Source organism: Budorcas taxicolor, chromosome 6 (assembly GCF_023091745.1).
Source record: "Budorcas taxicolor isolate Tak-1 chromosome 6, Takin1.1, whole genome shotgun sequence".
NCBI lineage: Eukaryota > Metazoa > Chordata > Mammalia > Artiodactyla > Bovidae > Budorcas > Budorcas taxicolor.
In genome coordinates, this window is record NC_068915.1 from 70594363 (window position 1) to 70606838 (window position 12476).

At 40.3% G+C, this 12476-nt stretch overlaps 1 protein-coding gene across 1 annotated transcript in view; it reads left to right on the forward strand.

The window, feature by feature from the left end:
* The window catches only part of KIT (KIT proto-oncogene, receptor tyrosine kinase), a 78901-nt gene extending 66948 nt beyond the window's left edge, over nucleotides 1-11953 (forward strand). Inside the window, exons 10-21 of the mRNA XM_052641937.1 lie at nucleotides 767-873; nucleotides 968-1094; nucleotides 1367-1471; nucleotides 1556-1666; nucleotides 3008-3158; nucleotides 5099-5190; nucleotides 5646-5773; nucleotides 6786-6908; nucleotides 9809-9920; nucleotides 10020-10119; nucleotides 10466-10571; nucleotides 11664-11953. Of these exons, the coding sequence (XP_052497897.1) occupies nucleotides 767-873; nucleotides 968-1094; nucleotides 1367-1471; nucleotides 1556-1666; nucleotides 3008-3158; nucleotides 5099-5190; nucleotides 5646-5773; nucleotides 6786-6908; nucleotides 9809-9920; nucleotides 10020-10119; nucleotides 10466-10571; nucleotides 11664-11792 (1391 nt within the window). The 3' untranslated portion in view covers nucleotides 11793-11953. The remainder of the gene's footprint in view (nucleotides 1-766; nucleotides 874-967; nucleotides 1095-1366; nucleotides 1472-1555; nucleotides 1667-3007; nucleotides 3159-5098; nucleotides 5191-5645; nucleotides 5774-6785; nucleotides 6909-9808; nucleotides 9921-10019; nucleotides 10120-10465; nucleotides 10572-11663) is intronic.
* The last annotated feature ends 523 nt before the right edge of the window (nucleotides 11954-12476 follow it).

Genomic DNA, 12476 nt, shown 5'->3' on the forward strand with positions numbered 1-12476 from the left:
CGCCAGATAGCTTGTTAGAAAGTTAACATTACCTTTTGTGAAATCATGTTAATGAGCTATTTTCTTTTAACATCTTTAAAGTCTGATTCATGAATGACTAGCTCTCCCAACATAAGTTAAATGATCCTGTAGACAAATTGATGAATTGGTATGAAGTTGGAAGACAAAAGAACTGGGTGCATACATTGTAGGATTCGGTTTTTGTTTTCTTCAGTTGGCAAAGACGAGTGCCAAAAAGTAGTATTTGTTCGGTATTTGAGTGATGAGGAGAAGAGTCTTATATTGTTCTTCATCATGGATGTTTTTTTTTTTCCAGGCAGGGCAATGAAAAGAACACTTTAAAAAATGTTTTTCTCAGTTGTGAAAGACACTCAATGCTCCATGTAGAAAATTTGGGAAATACAGGAAAGCATAAAGAATAAAGTAATAAAACATCCATAAAGGAAGCATCTTAAAGTTCAAGGCAGGAATTTGAAGTACAAAGTTCACTCAGATGTCACTTTTTACTGGAAAACTGCCTAACGTTATTCTTGTGCTGTGGAAATCTCAACTTCTTTCCCACAGTTTTCTGGTTGAAAGTGCTTGTGTTAAAAGATTCCTAGAGTGAGATAATAGCCAAGGCAGGGAGCTCAGATGCACCTGGTTTGACTCCTGCTGTGATGGGCGGTAGGTAGTGCGGGAGGTGGGTGAGTTGGAGGTGAGAGGTGTTGTGTGAAGATCTGATGCAGCTAATAGGTTGTGATTCCACATCCCTCTTTGATTTTAGAACAAATCCATGCTCACACCCTGTTCACGCCGTTGCTGATTGGTTTTGTGATCGCAGCTGGCTTAATGTGTATCTTCGTGATGATTCTTACATACAAATATTTGCAGGTAACCATTTATTTGTTCTCTCCCTCAAAAGCTGTAATGGCAGAACCATTAACCATTAAAAGATGACTCCTCTTTCCCTTTCTCTCTCCACCAGAAACCCATGTATGAAGTACAGTGGAAAGTTGTCGAGGAGATAAATGGGAACAATTATGTTTACATAGACCCAACACAACTTCCTTATGATCACAAATGGGAGTTTCCCAGGAACAGGCTGAGTTTTGGTCAGTATGCTACAGGGGTTTTCCATGACACCTTTTTGTTTTCACATAGCAGTGCCTTTAGGGAATCCCAATAGCTTTCTTTATTTTATTTCACCTGAAACAATAAGGTTTTTTCTACAATTTCGCTGCCTTTGGTAGATTTAGCATCAAGTACACTTTAGGGAAGTGTATCTTGACACATTTGTCCCTAATTCCTTTATTGGTTTTGAAATGACACAAATATTTCTTCAGTTCCACCACCACCACTCACTCCCTTGTCTTCCTTCCTACAGGGAAAACCTTGGGTGCTGGCGCCTTTGGGAAAGTCGTTGAGGCCACCGCTTACGGCTTAATTAAATCGGATGCAGCCATGACTGTTGCTGTCAAGATGCTCAAACGTAAGTTCCTGCAGGCTGTTATGGGTGCTCACCATCAGTGTCCCAGATTTGCTTTTTTCTAAAATAAGATGTTTTTAATTTTAGCAAGCGCCCATTTAACAGAACGAGAAGCCCTAATGTCTGAACTCAAAGTCTTGAGTTACCTCGGTAATCATATGAATATTGTGAATCTTCTGGGAGCGTGCACCATTGGAGGTAAGGACATGGCCAACCTGCCTCTTGTAATTGGTCAAATTATCAAAAGGTGGGAGATTTTGATATGATTTTTGACAATGCTTGATTATAAGCTCCTTGCAGGATTTTGAACCAAATGTTTAACCTTTTGCTGGATTCCCCCCAACCCCATTGAATGTTAAGAATGTATATTTTAATGTTTATAAGAATATATGGGGCTTCTCTGGTGGCTCAGACAATAAAGAATCTGCCTGCAGTGTAGGAGACCCAGGTTCATGTGTCTTGTTCTTAAGAATTATATTTTGTGTTTATCATCATGGGGTAGAACACCCAGAAGGACGTACCTAGTTACTGTCGTGTATATCACACCAACATTGACCTCTTGAATATCTTGAGACTGTCCCATCTCCTCCAGAAAGCTTTTCTTTTATTTTGCGAGCTTTTATTTAGGCTGGATGACTCTTTAGCCACTAAAGAGTTAATGTTCATGTGCATGCTATCATTAAAAATAGGCCTCCAAGCCTACCAGCCCTCAAATCTACACCAAATGAGCAAAGACTTCACTTTGATAAAAAAAGAAATTTCCAGTTTTGAAGCATTCATTAGTCCTCCCATCAAGACTTTCTACTATGTTTCCAGAAAACATTTTGGTCCAAAGGAACAAAGATGTATTAAAATGAGCCATTCCTGAAGATCTGGAGAGATCTACGGTCAAGTTGACAGCTTTCTGTAATTTCTTAAAACAGCCCCCATAAATGTTGCTTCACTGACATCATGAATTGTTCATGAGAGATTTTTGCCCAAGTTAGTTAGTTGTTAAATAACTTCAGAGCTATAGTTTTTTAGGCTTTTACAACAGGGAAAGAAAACAAAAGTTCAACTGATAGGGCCCCGAACACACGTGATGGCCCTCCTTTTCAGGGTTTCTCCCCACCTTCCAGTCTCAGCTGTGGTTCCAGTGGTTGGTTTTCCTGTTATGCTGCCGTTTGTGCTTATGCTCATCATCATTTCCATAATGACATTACAAAAGGCGTGAAGCCCTCTCTGTAAACAGAAGTGAATCAGAGGACTCACGTAGGAAGCTTGATAACTAATGATGAAAGCTGTAACTCCTGTCTAAAACCAGCAGTCACGCCTGACCCCTAATCAGGCAGAAATTCAGGTTACAAAGGTTGTTTGGTTTTACTCCACAGAATCCCGAGTCCTGCTAAGCAATGTTCATAGATAGGATTGTACTCGTACTTGGTAGGCTTAGCATTGACCCTAAATGTGAATGGCTGTGATCACCCTTGAGTGTTTTTATGGAAGACTGGATGGTCTGTATATCTCACCTCCCTCTAATTTTCTCTTCAATGCTCATAGGGCCCACCCTGGTCATTACAGAATATTGTTGCTATGGTGATCTTCTGAATTTTTTGAGAAGAAAACGTGATTCATTTATTTGCTCAAAGCAGGAAGATCATGCCGAAGTGGCACTTTATAAGAACCTTCTTCATTCAAAGGAGTCTTCCTGGTAAGACTGATTTACATAAATAGCTGTTGACAGGCAGTTCATGGGGTCATAAGGGTTTGCAATCAAGGCTGATTCTTTAAAAAAGTGAACTGAGGTACTTTGAGGTGCAAAATCAGAATTATTAAATCATTTAAATGTGATTAACAGTTTAGAAAGTTCAAACTGTTTTTAGAGATTCAAATAGTCTTGGAACTTAAATTTTTGTTGATTTTTTAAAATGTATCTTTAGTGTTTCTCTGAACTTTAGTTCTGTTTAGTTGAATGAATTCTGTACCTGTTTCTCTTAGAATGGTTCTTTCCTGTGTGTCATTCTCTTTAGACTGTTGAGCCAGGGTCCTACATAATTTCTGTACCTGTTTCTCTTACCGTGGTTCTTTCTTGTGTGATTCTCTTTATACTGTACAATAGGGTCCTATATGCATCTTTAGAGTGAGACACACTGTTTATAGGGAACATGGGAAAGGCTGCCAAGTTGTCACAGTGAATTCCTTTAAAACCTTTAACAGAATGGCAGAGAGCTCCAAACAGCTCTCTACACCAAGGTTTCTCACCATCTACCTCTGAATTATTTCTGTATTCCTTGCCCTCTGTTTCCTTAACTTAGGTTATCAAGAGGCATAACTACTATAGCACGTTTTTTAAAATTCTGCACCTTATTTTCATCTCTTTTATCCTTGATACCATTCTGAATTTGAATATGTCAAGAGTTTCAAGTTCCTTTAAGAAGTTGTGTAGTTTACAATCAGAATAGAATTCTCTGCCATCTTTGCCTTTTCTTTCCAAGTGTTTGTTAAGATCCACCATTTAAGATTTTCTAGATTTATGCAGCCCTACAGAATCATAGTCATCATGTCTAATCCCTTACACATTTTATCTCTGCAGTTGTGTGATGGGTTTCCTCTTTCCTTTTAATTTACCATATCCCCTATATTTTGAGAATGCAAGACTTTGTCTCCTGAACTTAACCCCAGGCCCTGAAGGAGACCTCTTTAAATATGGTTGATGGGCGATTACCTCATAAAGTGTTTTTCTGTACCTCTGGCTGAAGTTTTAAACCCTAGATGAAGCTTTTTATTTTTTTTCAATCCTGTAAACTTTGAGTGGTGTCAAGTGGCAGTAAAATACAATATAAACCAAACCACCTTTGGTTGTTTCTCTAGCACGTATGCTCTTTATATGAATAAATGAACCACTTTGCCTTATTTCTAAAACCTTGGCCCCACACATATTTTTTGATTTTCTGAAATAATGGCCTAAATAGTTCAATCCTGTGTAGTGTTTTTTGTGCTTTGGGATCCCATATGGGATTGGAACCACCAGCACGCTCTGAAGGAGATTGTTGTCATGGTGTTTCTATGCTAATCAGAAGCAGGAAGTACTAGAAATCTTGAAGACTCTCCAGCCAAATGTTACAGATTCAAGAGGTCCAGATGGTTCAGAAAATCATCCAAATTATTGGTGTTTATCTGAACCAAACTTGGTTTTTTTAAACTATCTTCCATCAGTCGCTATATGTTAACGATCCCCGTCTTCCCCCCACTAATAACACATCTCAGGAGCGCCGGTTCTTTGTCTCTTTCATTTTATCTCTCTTGAGGCTAATTTAGAGAGTTAGAAGTGATGTGGGATAATGGTTTTGGTTCTCTGTTTCTCATTAAATCCCTGGTGTTGAGAGATAGGACATTTCTAACCAGAGTCCCCTCTACCGTTGAATACAAAAGAAAGGCCATCTAATTCTTAGGGATTAGACCCCAATGTTGAATATTAAAAACTCATATCTTACTGAACAAGATTTTCTTCATTCAAACTTGGCAATACTTTCTTTAAATAAATCAGCCTCTTATGTAAAAAAGGGAGTGGAGAGATAGCCTGCCTCTCACATGCTCCCCCATCTCCCATTTTATTTACTCGTGGTTTGATGGATGTTTCATTTCTCCCAGCAATGATAGTACTAATGAGTACATGGACATGAAACCTGGAGTTTCTTATGTTGTACCAACCAAGGCAGACAAGAGGAGATCTGCAAGAATAGGTGGGTACCTATCAAACAATAAGAACAACCTCATTGACTCAGAGTTTCTCATACCACCGTGGAATCTAACATGATTCCTGGTAGTAACCGGTTCTTCTTTACAACAGGCTCAGGGTAAGCGGGTATTTGGAGTCAGAGCCTGTGTTATTGTATCTGAGCATCTTGTTGCATATATGATAACATGAATATCAAAATACATCAGATACATATAAAAAATATGGGAGTTTTGTGTTCATCCACCATTCTTCTTCCTTTAAGATTTTGTAACTTAGCCCAGGATTGGGAATATTAACTTTGTGATTCCGCACCTTCCTATCCTTAACACTGGGGAGAGGATTTGCCTGCAAGTTCACATCAGTTCCCTGATTACCAGCCCTTGGTGTTGTTGTCACTGTCTTTTATTCTCCTTGTCTTAAAGATTTTAATTGCTATGAAAATCCTTCTTCTCCTAACAGGTTCATACATAGAAAGAGACGTGACTCCTGCTATCATGGAAGATGATGAGCTGGCCCTGGACCTGGAGGACTTGCTGAGCTTTTCTTACCAGGTGGCAAAGGGCATGGCATTCCTTGCCTCAAAGAATGTAAGTGGGGGTGATTCTCAGAAGGGTCCTGTCCCTGCCCCCATGCCCCCAAGGAGTATTTAGAGCCATACTTAGAATGCAGAGTGTCGCTTGAAGTGTGGTAACCAAAAGCAGAGGAAATATAGTTTCTTCATGTTCCAACTGCTGTCTCTTTGAAGTTCCTGTTCTCATAAGTTTTAAAGTGCAAGCCTGTCTAAATGAGCTTTCTATGAATATATTTTTTTATATGCAATGAATTCATTTAGAATTTGGCTTTTAGGATGTAGGAGCTGCTCTTAGAAAATAAAGAGATAGTTATTTTATCAGCCAAAGGAAAGGGTATCTCTTGTAGTTGCAGTGCTTGATGAAGCATATACTTGAGTCTTTTTGAAGTTAGACTTCAAATATTGCATGTATGGTTTACCAAGTGCTGGGGAAGTAAGGAATCAAGAGAGAGTAATAAACGTTTGATCAGAAGGTTGAGGGTAGGAAGAGAATGAAGGAACCAAAACAAGAAACATGGTCTCTAAAAGGGTGAGAGGAATTTCTTACAAAACCAGGCTAACAGAATAGGATGAGGTTACAGATCCTACCCTTGTCATTGGTGACATTTCCAAACAATTACCAAACTAAAAGAGGATATAGGATGGCTGAAATAAAGAGCCTCTTCCCTTTGTCCTTTGGAGGGGTCAAATTCAAGTTGTAGACATTTTAGAAACTTTTTAAAAGGACATAGTCAAAGAGAAGCATGTAAAATTAAAGCAGTCCTAAGGGGGAAAAAAAGCATTTATTCAAGTTGGTTTTGAAAGCAATTATAGTAATTAAAGTCCTAACAATGTAAAACACAAATTTGAACATCGTTCAAAGCGTAATCTAGATATTTATTTTTGGTGCACCGAATAGTTTAAATGTAAAGCAAAACTATTGGCTCTATATAACATAAGCAGCATTCTAGCATTAAATATAGCTTTCACTCTTTAAAAAGTTTAAAATAAATTTAAATGGTTTTCTTTGTCTCCTACTCTTCTAATAGTGTATTCATAGAGACTTGGCAGCCAGAAATATCCTCCTTACTCATGGTCGAATCACAAAGATTTGTGATTTTGGTCTAGCCAGAGACATCAAGAATGATTCTAATTATGTGGTCAAAGGAAACGTGAGTACCCACTCTCTCTTGACAGTCCAGCAAAAGATTTTTGTTTCAATTTTTTAAAAATATTGTCTTTTTATGATTTTTATAATGCACATCCTACCTTTGCGATATCATGCATTTTAGCAGTCAAATTAAATATACTTTAGCAAAATTCCAATAATAGGATTCCTAATTCTAATTGTGTAATTATAGGGCATGTGAAGGAAACAGAAATAGCCTTAATTTTCATTATAGCTTGAGAATAGCAATGAACTCGGTTTTGTTCAAGTGAAACAAATGTGGACCTGAAGGTCACAGCAGGAGAATTTTATTTTGAGATTGACAGGCTATGTGAAAAAGATTAAAATCTAAGATAATGTTCAGAGTTAGGTATATAGAATCTTGGATCTTATAATCAAGAGAGCTTATTAAAGACGTTCTTAAGGAATAATTGGCTTATGGGACATAGTGATTTTATTTCAAAGTGCTTTATTTCATTGTCAATTTTCATTGTATCGACAGGGCAACCCCTTGGCATTAGAATGCAGCGTCTTCACATTTTAAAAGTTGGGGAAACTGAAAGCACAGTGTATTTTAGTGATATTTATCTGAGATGACACGGATCAGTAGTGGCTGAAACCAGAGCTTACGATTCCCAGAGCAATATCCCATTAGTATGGGAAGCCAGTAGTCCTGAACATATATTTTTCTCCATCTATTTTCCCAGGCTCATGCCTCCAGTCCAGAGCTATTCCTAGAGGTGGCTATTTGTGTGCCTACACATAACGTAATATTTCCTTCTCCATCACTAAGGCGTCTCTGTGGGTGGGCTGTACTAGACTTGGTTTTTGTAGAAATGTTGCTGGGTTTACTTTCTGATGACAGTATGTGTTTCTATAATAATAACTCACTAAGGCTAGGAGTGTTAATAACACCAAGTCCCCACCATCCTGGTGCACTACTGGAGGGAAGAATGAAAGGTGGTTCTCTATCCAGGCCTTTGAATATTGACAAAAGGCTAATGGGTTCCGGGCCCAGTCTTGCTGAGTTCGAACCTGGTTCTGTCATTTAGTGAGTGTATCGTATTTGGTAAAGATGACCCCAGCACCTCTGATTTCTTTTATTAATAGATCTCAAGTTAAGAGCCCCTATAAGACCTTTAGCACAAAATCTGGGAGGGGATACTAGAAAGCATTTTTATTTTTTTCCTACTGACTGAAATAACTTTAAGACCAGAAAAAAATTGTCTTCCCAGTTTTGGGTCCTAAATGGATTATGGGAAGGGTTGATTTAGCTTTCTGTGGTAAATTAAGATCCAAGAATCCAGAAATGTCTCTAAGAGGAATAGTCACAGAAAGTTTGGCTCGATGTTAGCGGAAGGAGTTCAGGATGTGAAGTTCAACTGTTGAATTTAAAACTCTGAATCTGCCACTCACCACCTTGGAATAGTCATAGTCAGCATAAGCCACTGCTGTCTTTATCAAGTGGTTGGTTGTACAGGGCAATTTTCCAGATCCTAGTGAATCAACCATACCGAACTAAGCACTGGTACCCACATTATCTCATTTAATCCACAAGACAACTCATGGAATTTGAGGTTTGATTTTTGCTTTACAGAAGAATATCCTGAGGCTTCTATTACAGATGTATGTGATGTTCCCAGTATGTTAATAAGGGATAATTGTGGCTGTATTTGACAGAACACCCAAAAGGAAAGTAAAATAAGTATAGGAGTTGCAGGCCAGGCCTGGTATGGAGGTTCTGTACCAGGGAACAAATTCCTCAACCTTTCCATTTTATACCATCCCTGGTGTGGGCCTTAGCTTCATGGTCCAAGATGGCCTCAAGAAAGCCAGCCAACATATCCAGAAGGCAAGACAGTGGAGGAGGAGACAAGAAGGAAAAGGCCACAGGACTCATGCCAACTTCATATTAAGGAAGTTTTCCAAAAGCTGTCATACAATACTTAGTGGCCAAAACCAAGCCACATGGCTGCACACAGCTATGAAGGAGCTGGGCAATGTAGTCCTTACCCTGGGAGGCCACATTTCTATTAAAGGATAAGGGTAACTAACCTTTGGTAACTAACCTCTGTGTTACACGTAGGCCAGTGGTGGAGCCCAGGTTAGAACCCAAGTATCTGTCTCTGACAACTATGTTCCTAACCACCAGGCTGTACAGACTCAGTGACCCCCATCTTGAAGATAGTATTGGGGCTTCCCTAGTGGCTCAGACAGTAAAGAATCTGCCTGCAGTACAGGAGACCAAGGTTCGATCCCTGGGTTGGGAGCATCCCCTGGAGAAGGAATGGCAACCCACTCCAGAAGACAGTATACAGTTGACCATTGCACAAGGCAGTGGTGAATCTCAGTATAAATGAAAGCCAGAACTCCATATCCATGGTTCCTCCACATCCTTGGATTCGACCAAGCATGGATCATGTAGCATTTATTATTGAAAAATGTTCCTGTATAAATGGACCCATGCAGTTCAGACCCTCATTGTTCAGGGGTCAGCTGTACTCGTGATCCACATATTTCAGAGGTAGTCAGAAAAAAAGTAAAAAATCATAATTCACAAGAGTTCCCTGCTGGTCCCCTGGTTAGGATTCTGGGCTTTCACTGACAAGGCCTGGATTCAGCCCCTGGTCAGGGCACTGAGGTCCTGCCCACTGCTTGGCATGCATACCCCACTCCACCCCACAAAAGAAAAACCACCCCAAACTAAAAAAATCACACATAACATAATTCTCAGAGGCAGTCAGGGTCCTCTGAGGTCATATGGGTAGAAGGTCTTTGTGAGGTGCCCATCAAGTTCTCACCCCACCTCTCTATAGGAATATTTTCTATTCAGTTTTTGATTTTTTTTGATTTGTTAATCACAATGTGATTAACATTGTTGGATCTTCCATGCTTCCATTGCAGGCTCGACTCCCTGTGAAGTGGATGGCACCGGAGAGTATTTTCAACTGTGTGTACACATTTGAAAGTGATGTCTGGTCCTATGGGATTTTTCTGTGGGAGCTGTTCTCTTTAGGTAAAGTGAGCCTTGCCAAAGGCGCCTTAATCACACTCAGAGCTACCAGTGCTCTCCTTGCTTATTGTCATGCTGATTTGCAAACTGTTTGTGCCTCAGGAAGCAGCCCCTACCCTGGAATGCCAGTCGATTCTAAGTTCTACAAGATGATCAAGGAAGGTTTCCGAATGCTCAGCCCTGAGCATGCACCTGCGGAAATGTAAGGGCCCAGATGTCCTTCCTTCAGATAACGTTTCCTCTTTTGTTTTCCTTTTTTAAAGACAGAAACCCATATGTTGAGGGTTTTCACTAAGCATAGCTTGAAATGTCATTTGGTTCCTTGTAATGACATCCTGGGCAAATGTTATTTCTGTTGCTGAGTTTCATAAAATCACTACCAAATAAAGTTTTGGCGGAGTCTCAGTACACACAGTTTTATTTTATACCCGTGTCATTCAGTATGTCCAGTCGTGTAACCCTGGAATTAAGTTTGAAATTGTTGAATGGCATATACCTGCTGATCAGTTAAGGGCATTGAGGAGTGATAATTGGCCCTGGTCTTGCAGGTATGACATCATGAAGACCTGCTGGGATGCAGATCCCTTGAAAAGGCCAACATTTAAGCAGATTGTGCAGCTGATTGAGAAGCAGATCTCAGAGAGCACCAATCATGTGAGTATACTCTAGCCAGGCATAGGACCTCCATTTTCTTGGTTCCAAAGCATGTCCTCCTTCTCAGGTTCTGGGGGTGAGGACTAAGCTACCCACCCTTTCTCTCCTTCACTTAGGCTATAAATTGAGTAGGAAAGTGAAGCAATGGAAACAAGTTCTTTTTGCCTAGCCCCCTACTCTGAGCCAAGGGATATGAGATGAAGAGGGGAAAGAGTAGAGGGCTTGACGCTCAGAAGTGTGGGCATAGAAGTTTCCGAAACGATTTGCCACTTTTCCTTCTTTACCCCAAGTGTTGGTCCTGGGAGTCTGCATCTTTTCTGTCTCACGTGTCAGGCCATTCGGCCTTTGGAGGGTTGGGGTAGGGCACGTAGAAAAGACAGCTTGTTCCCTGCAGTAAAATAAACCTTCTGCTCAAGTAAGTATAACCACAATATGGCAGATAGCTTTCATGGCCACAAACCGTAGAGAATGAAGAGTTGCTTGAAGTTGAGGGATCCCTCCCAGTGATTTGAGAAGCGGGGAGTTCAAAACTCAAATTCATGATTTCCTTTGCTTTTAAGGAAGAATGAGTGATCCTTACTTCGACTCAGATTTTTTTTAAGCTGCTTTTTTCTTCTGTATTGTGCTTGGAGCTATCTTTTCTTAAGATTATACCATTGATACTTTCAGGTTGAAGTTCGCTCTTCTGGGTGTCAAAGCACATTTCAAATTAGACAGCATTTCACACCCAAGTGCCTGGTTCTCAATGGAAGAACCACCAATTTCTTAGTGAATGACATCAGCCATTAGATGGGAATTGGCTACAGAAATTTATGCACCTTTAAAAAAAAGTTAGGTCGTTCTCATTCCTAGATGCATCCCAGCAGAAAAGCACATTTTGGACTATCACTTCTTATGTAATCAGACCATGGGAAAATGAGGGATAAAACAAAGCTTATCCTTGGTCAGTGTGGTTCAGTTCTTGGCTGTAAGGTCTTGTCAACCTCCTGGCTGTAAGAATCTTCCGAAGTTATTTGCAGTTCCTAAGCTGCACATGTGCCCCTTTGTTCCTTGTGGGGACTGGCGTATTGACTGTGGATTTATTTTCCTCAGATTTATTCCAACTTAGCAAACTGCAGCCCCCACCGGGAGAACCCCGCAGTGGACCATTCTGTGCGCATCAACTCTGTGGGCAGCAGCGCCTCCTCAACGCAGCCTCTGCTTGTCCACGAAGATGTCTGAAGCAGAGTCTGCATCCGGGGGTCTCCTGACAACCCCGACCCCCCTCTCTTTTGGTTTTTACAATGGTTCCTTTGTTTTCCTTCGACTCGAATCCTACCGAAGGGTAGTGGACACCCTGTGTTTATGAGCACCCTTTAGTGGCCGATGATTTTTGTCATCAGCTACCATCGATCTGCCTATGTTCCTAATAGCACACTAGCCCCTGCTAACGAGGAAACTTCAGACTTGGAGAAAGGGTGGGTGGGATAGACTAGACACACTGAGTCCTTCCCAAGGTTTCTCCAATTTCTATCTGAAAAATGTAGTTGATAGTTTTGAGTACATAGCAGTAGTCACCTTCATTCCTCATAATCACGCATGATGGTATGATGATGCAGCAAGGCTAGAAGCTGAAACCTTATCCTTTGATGTGGAAAATAGAATGTTATTCAAGACTATCTGGGGTCAAGAAATCTAGTATTTCATGCTGGAAGTAAGACATAGGCCATGGAAAAATGCTCTCTGGTCCTGAATAAAGACTGCTGGGCATGAGCCTTCTAAATCAAATTCACTAATAGTAGCTGAATTGGAGAGACGGCCTCCCAGCCCACATTTTGTATATACTCATCTATAAATTGTACACATTCACATATTGAGGGGGGAAAACCCACAAGGTGTAGTTTCTGAATACAATTCTGGCTTGAG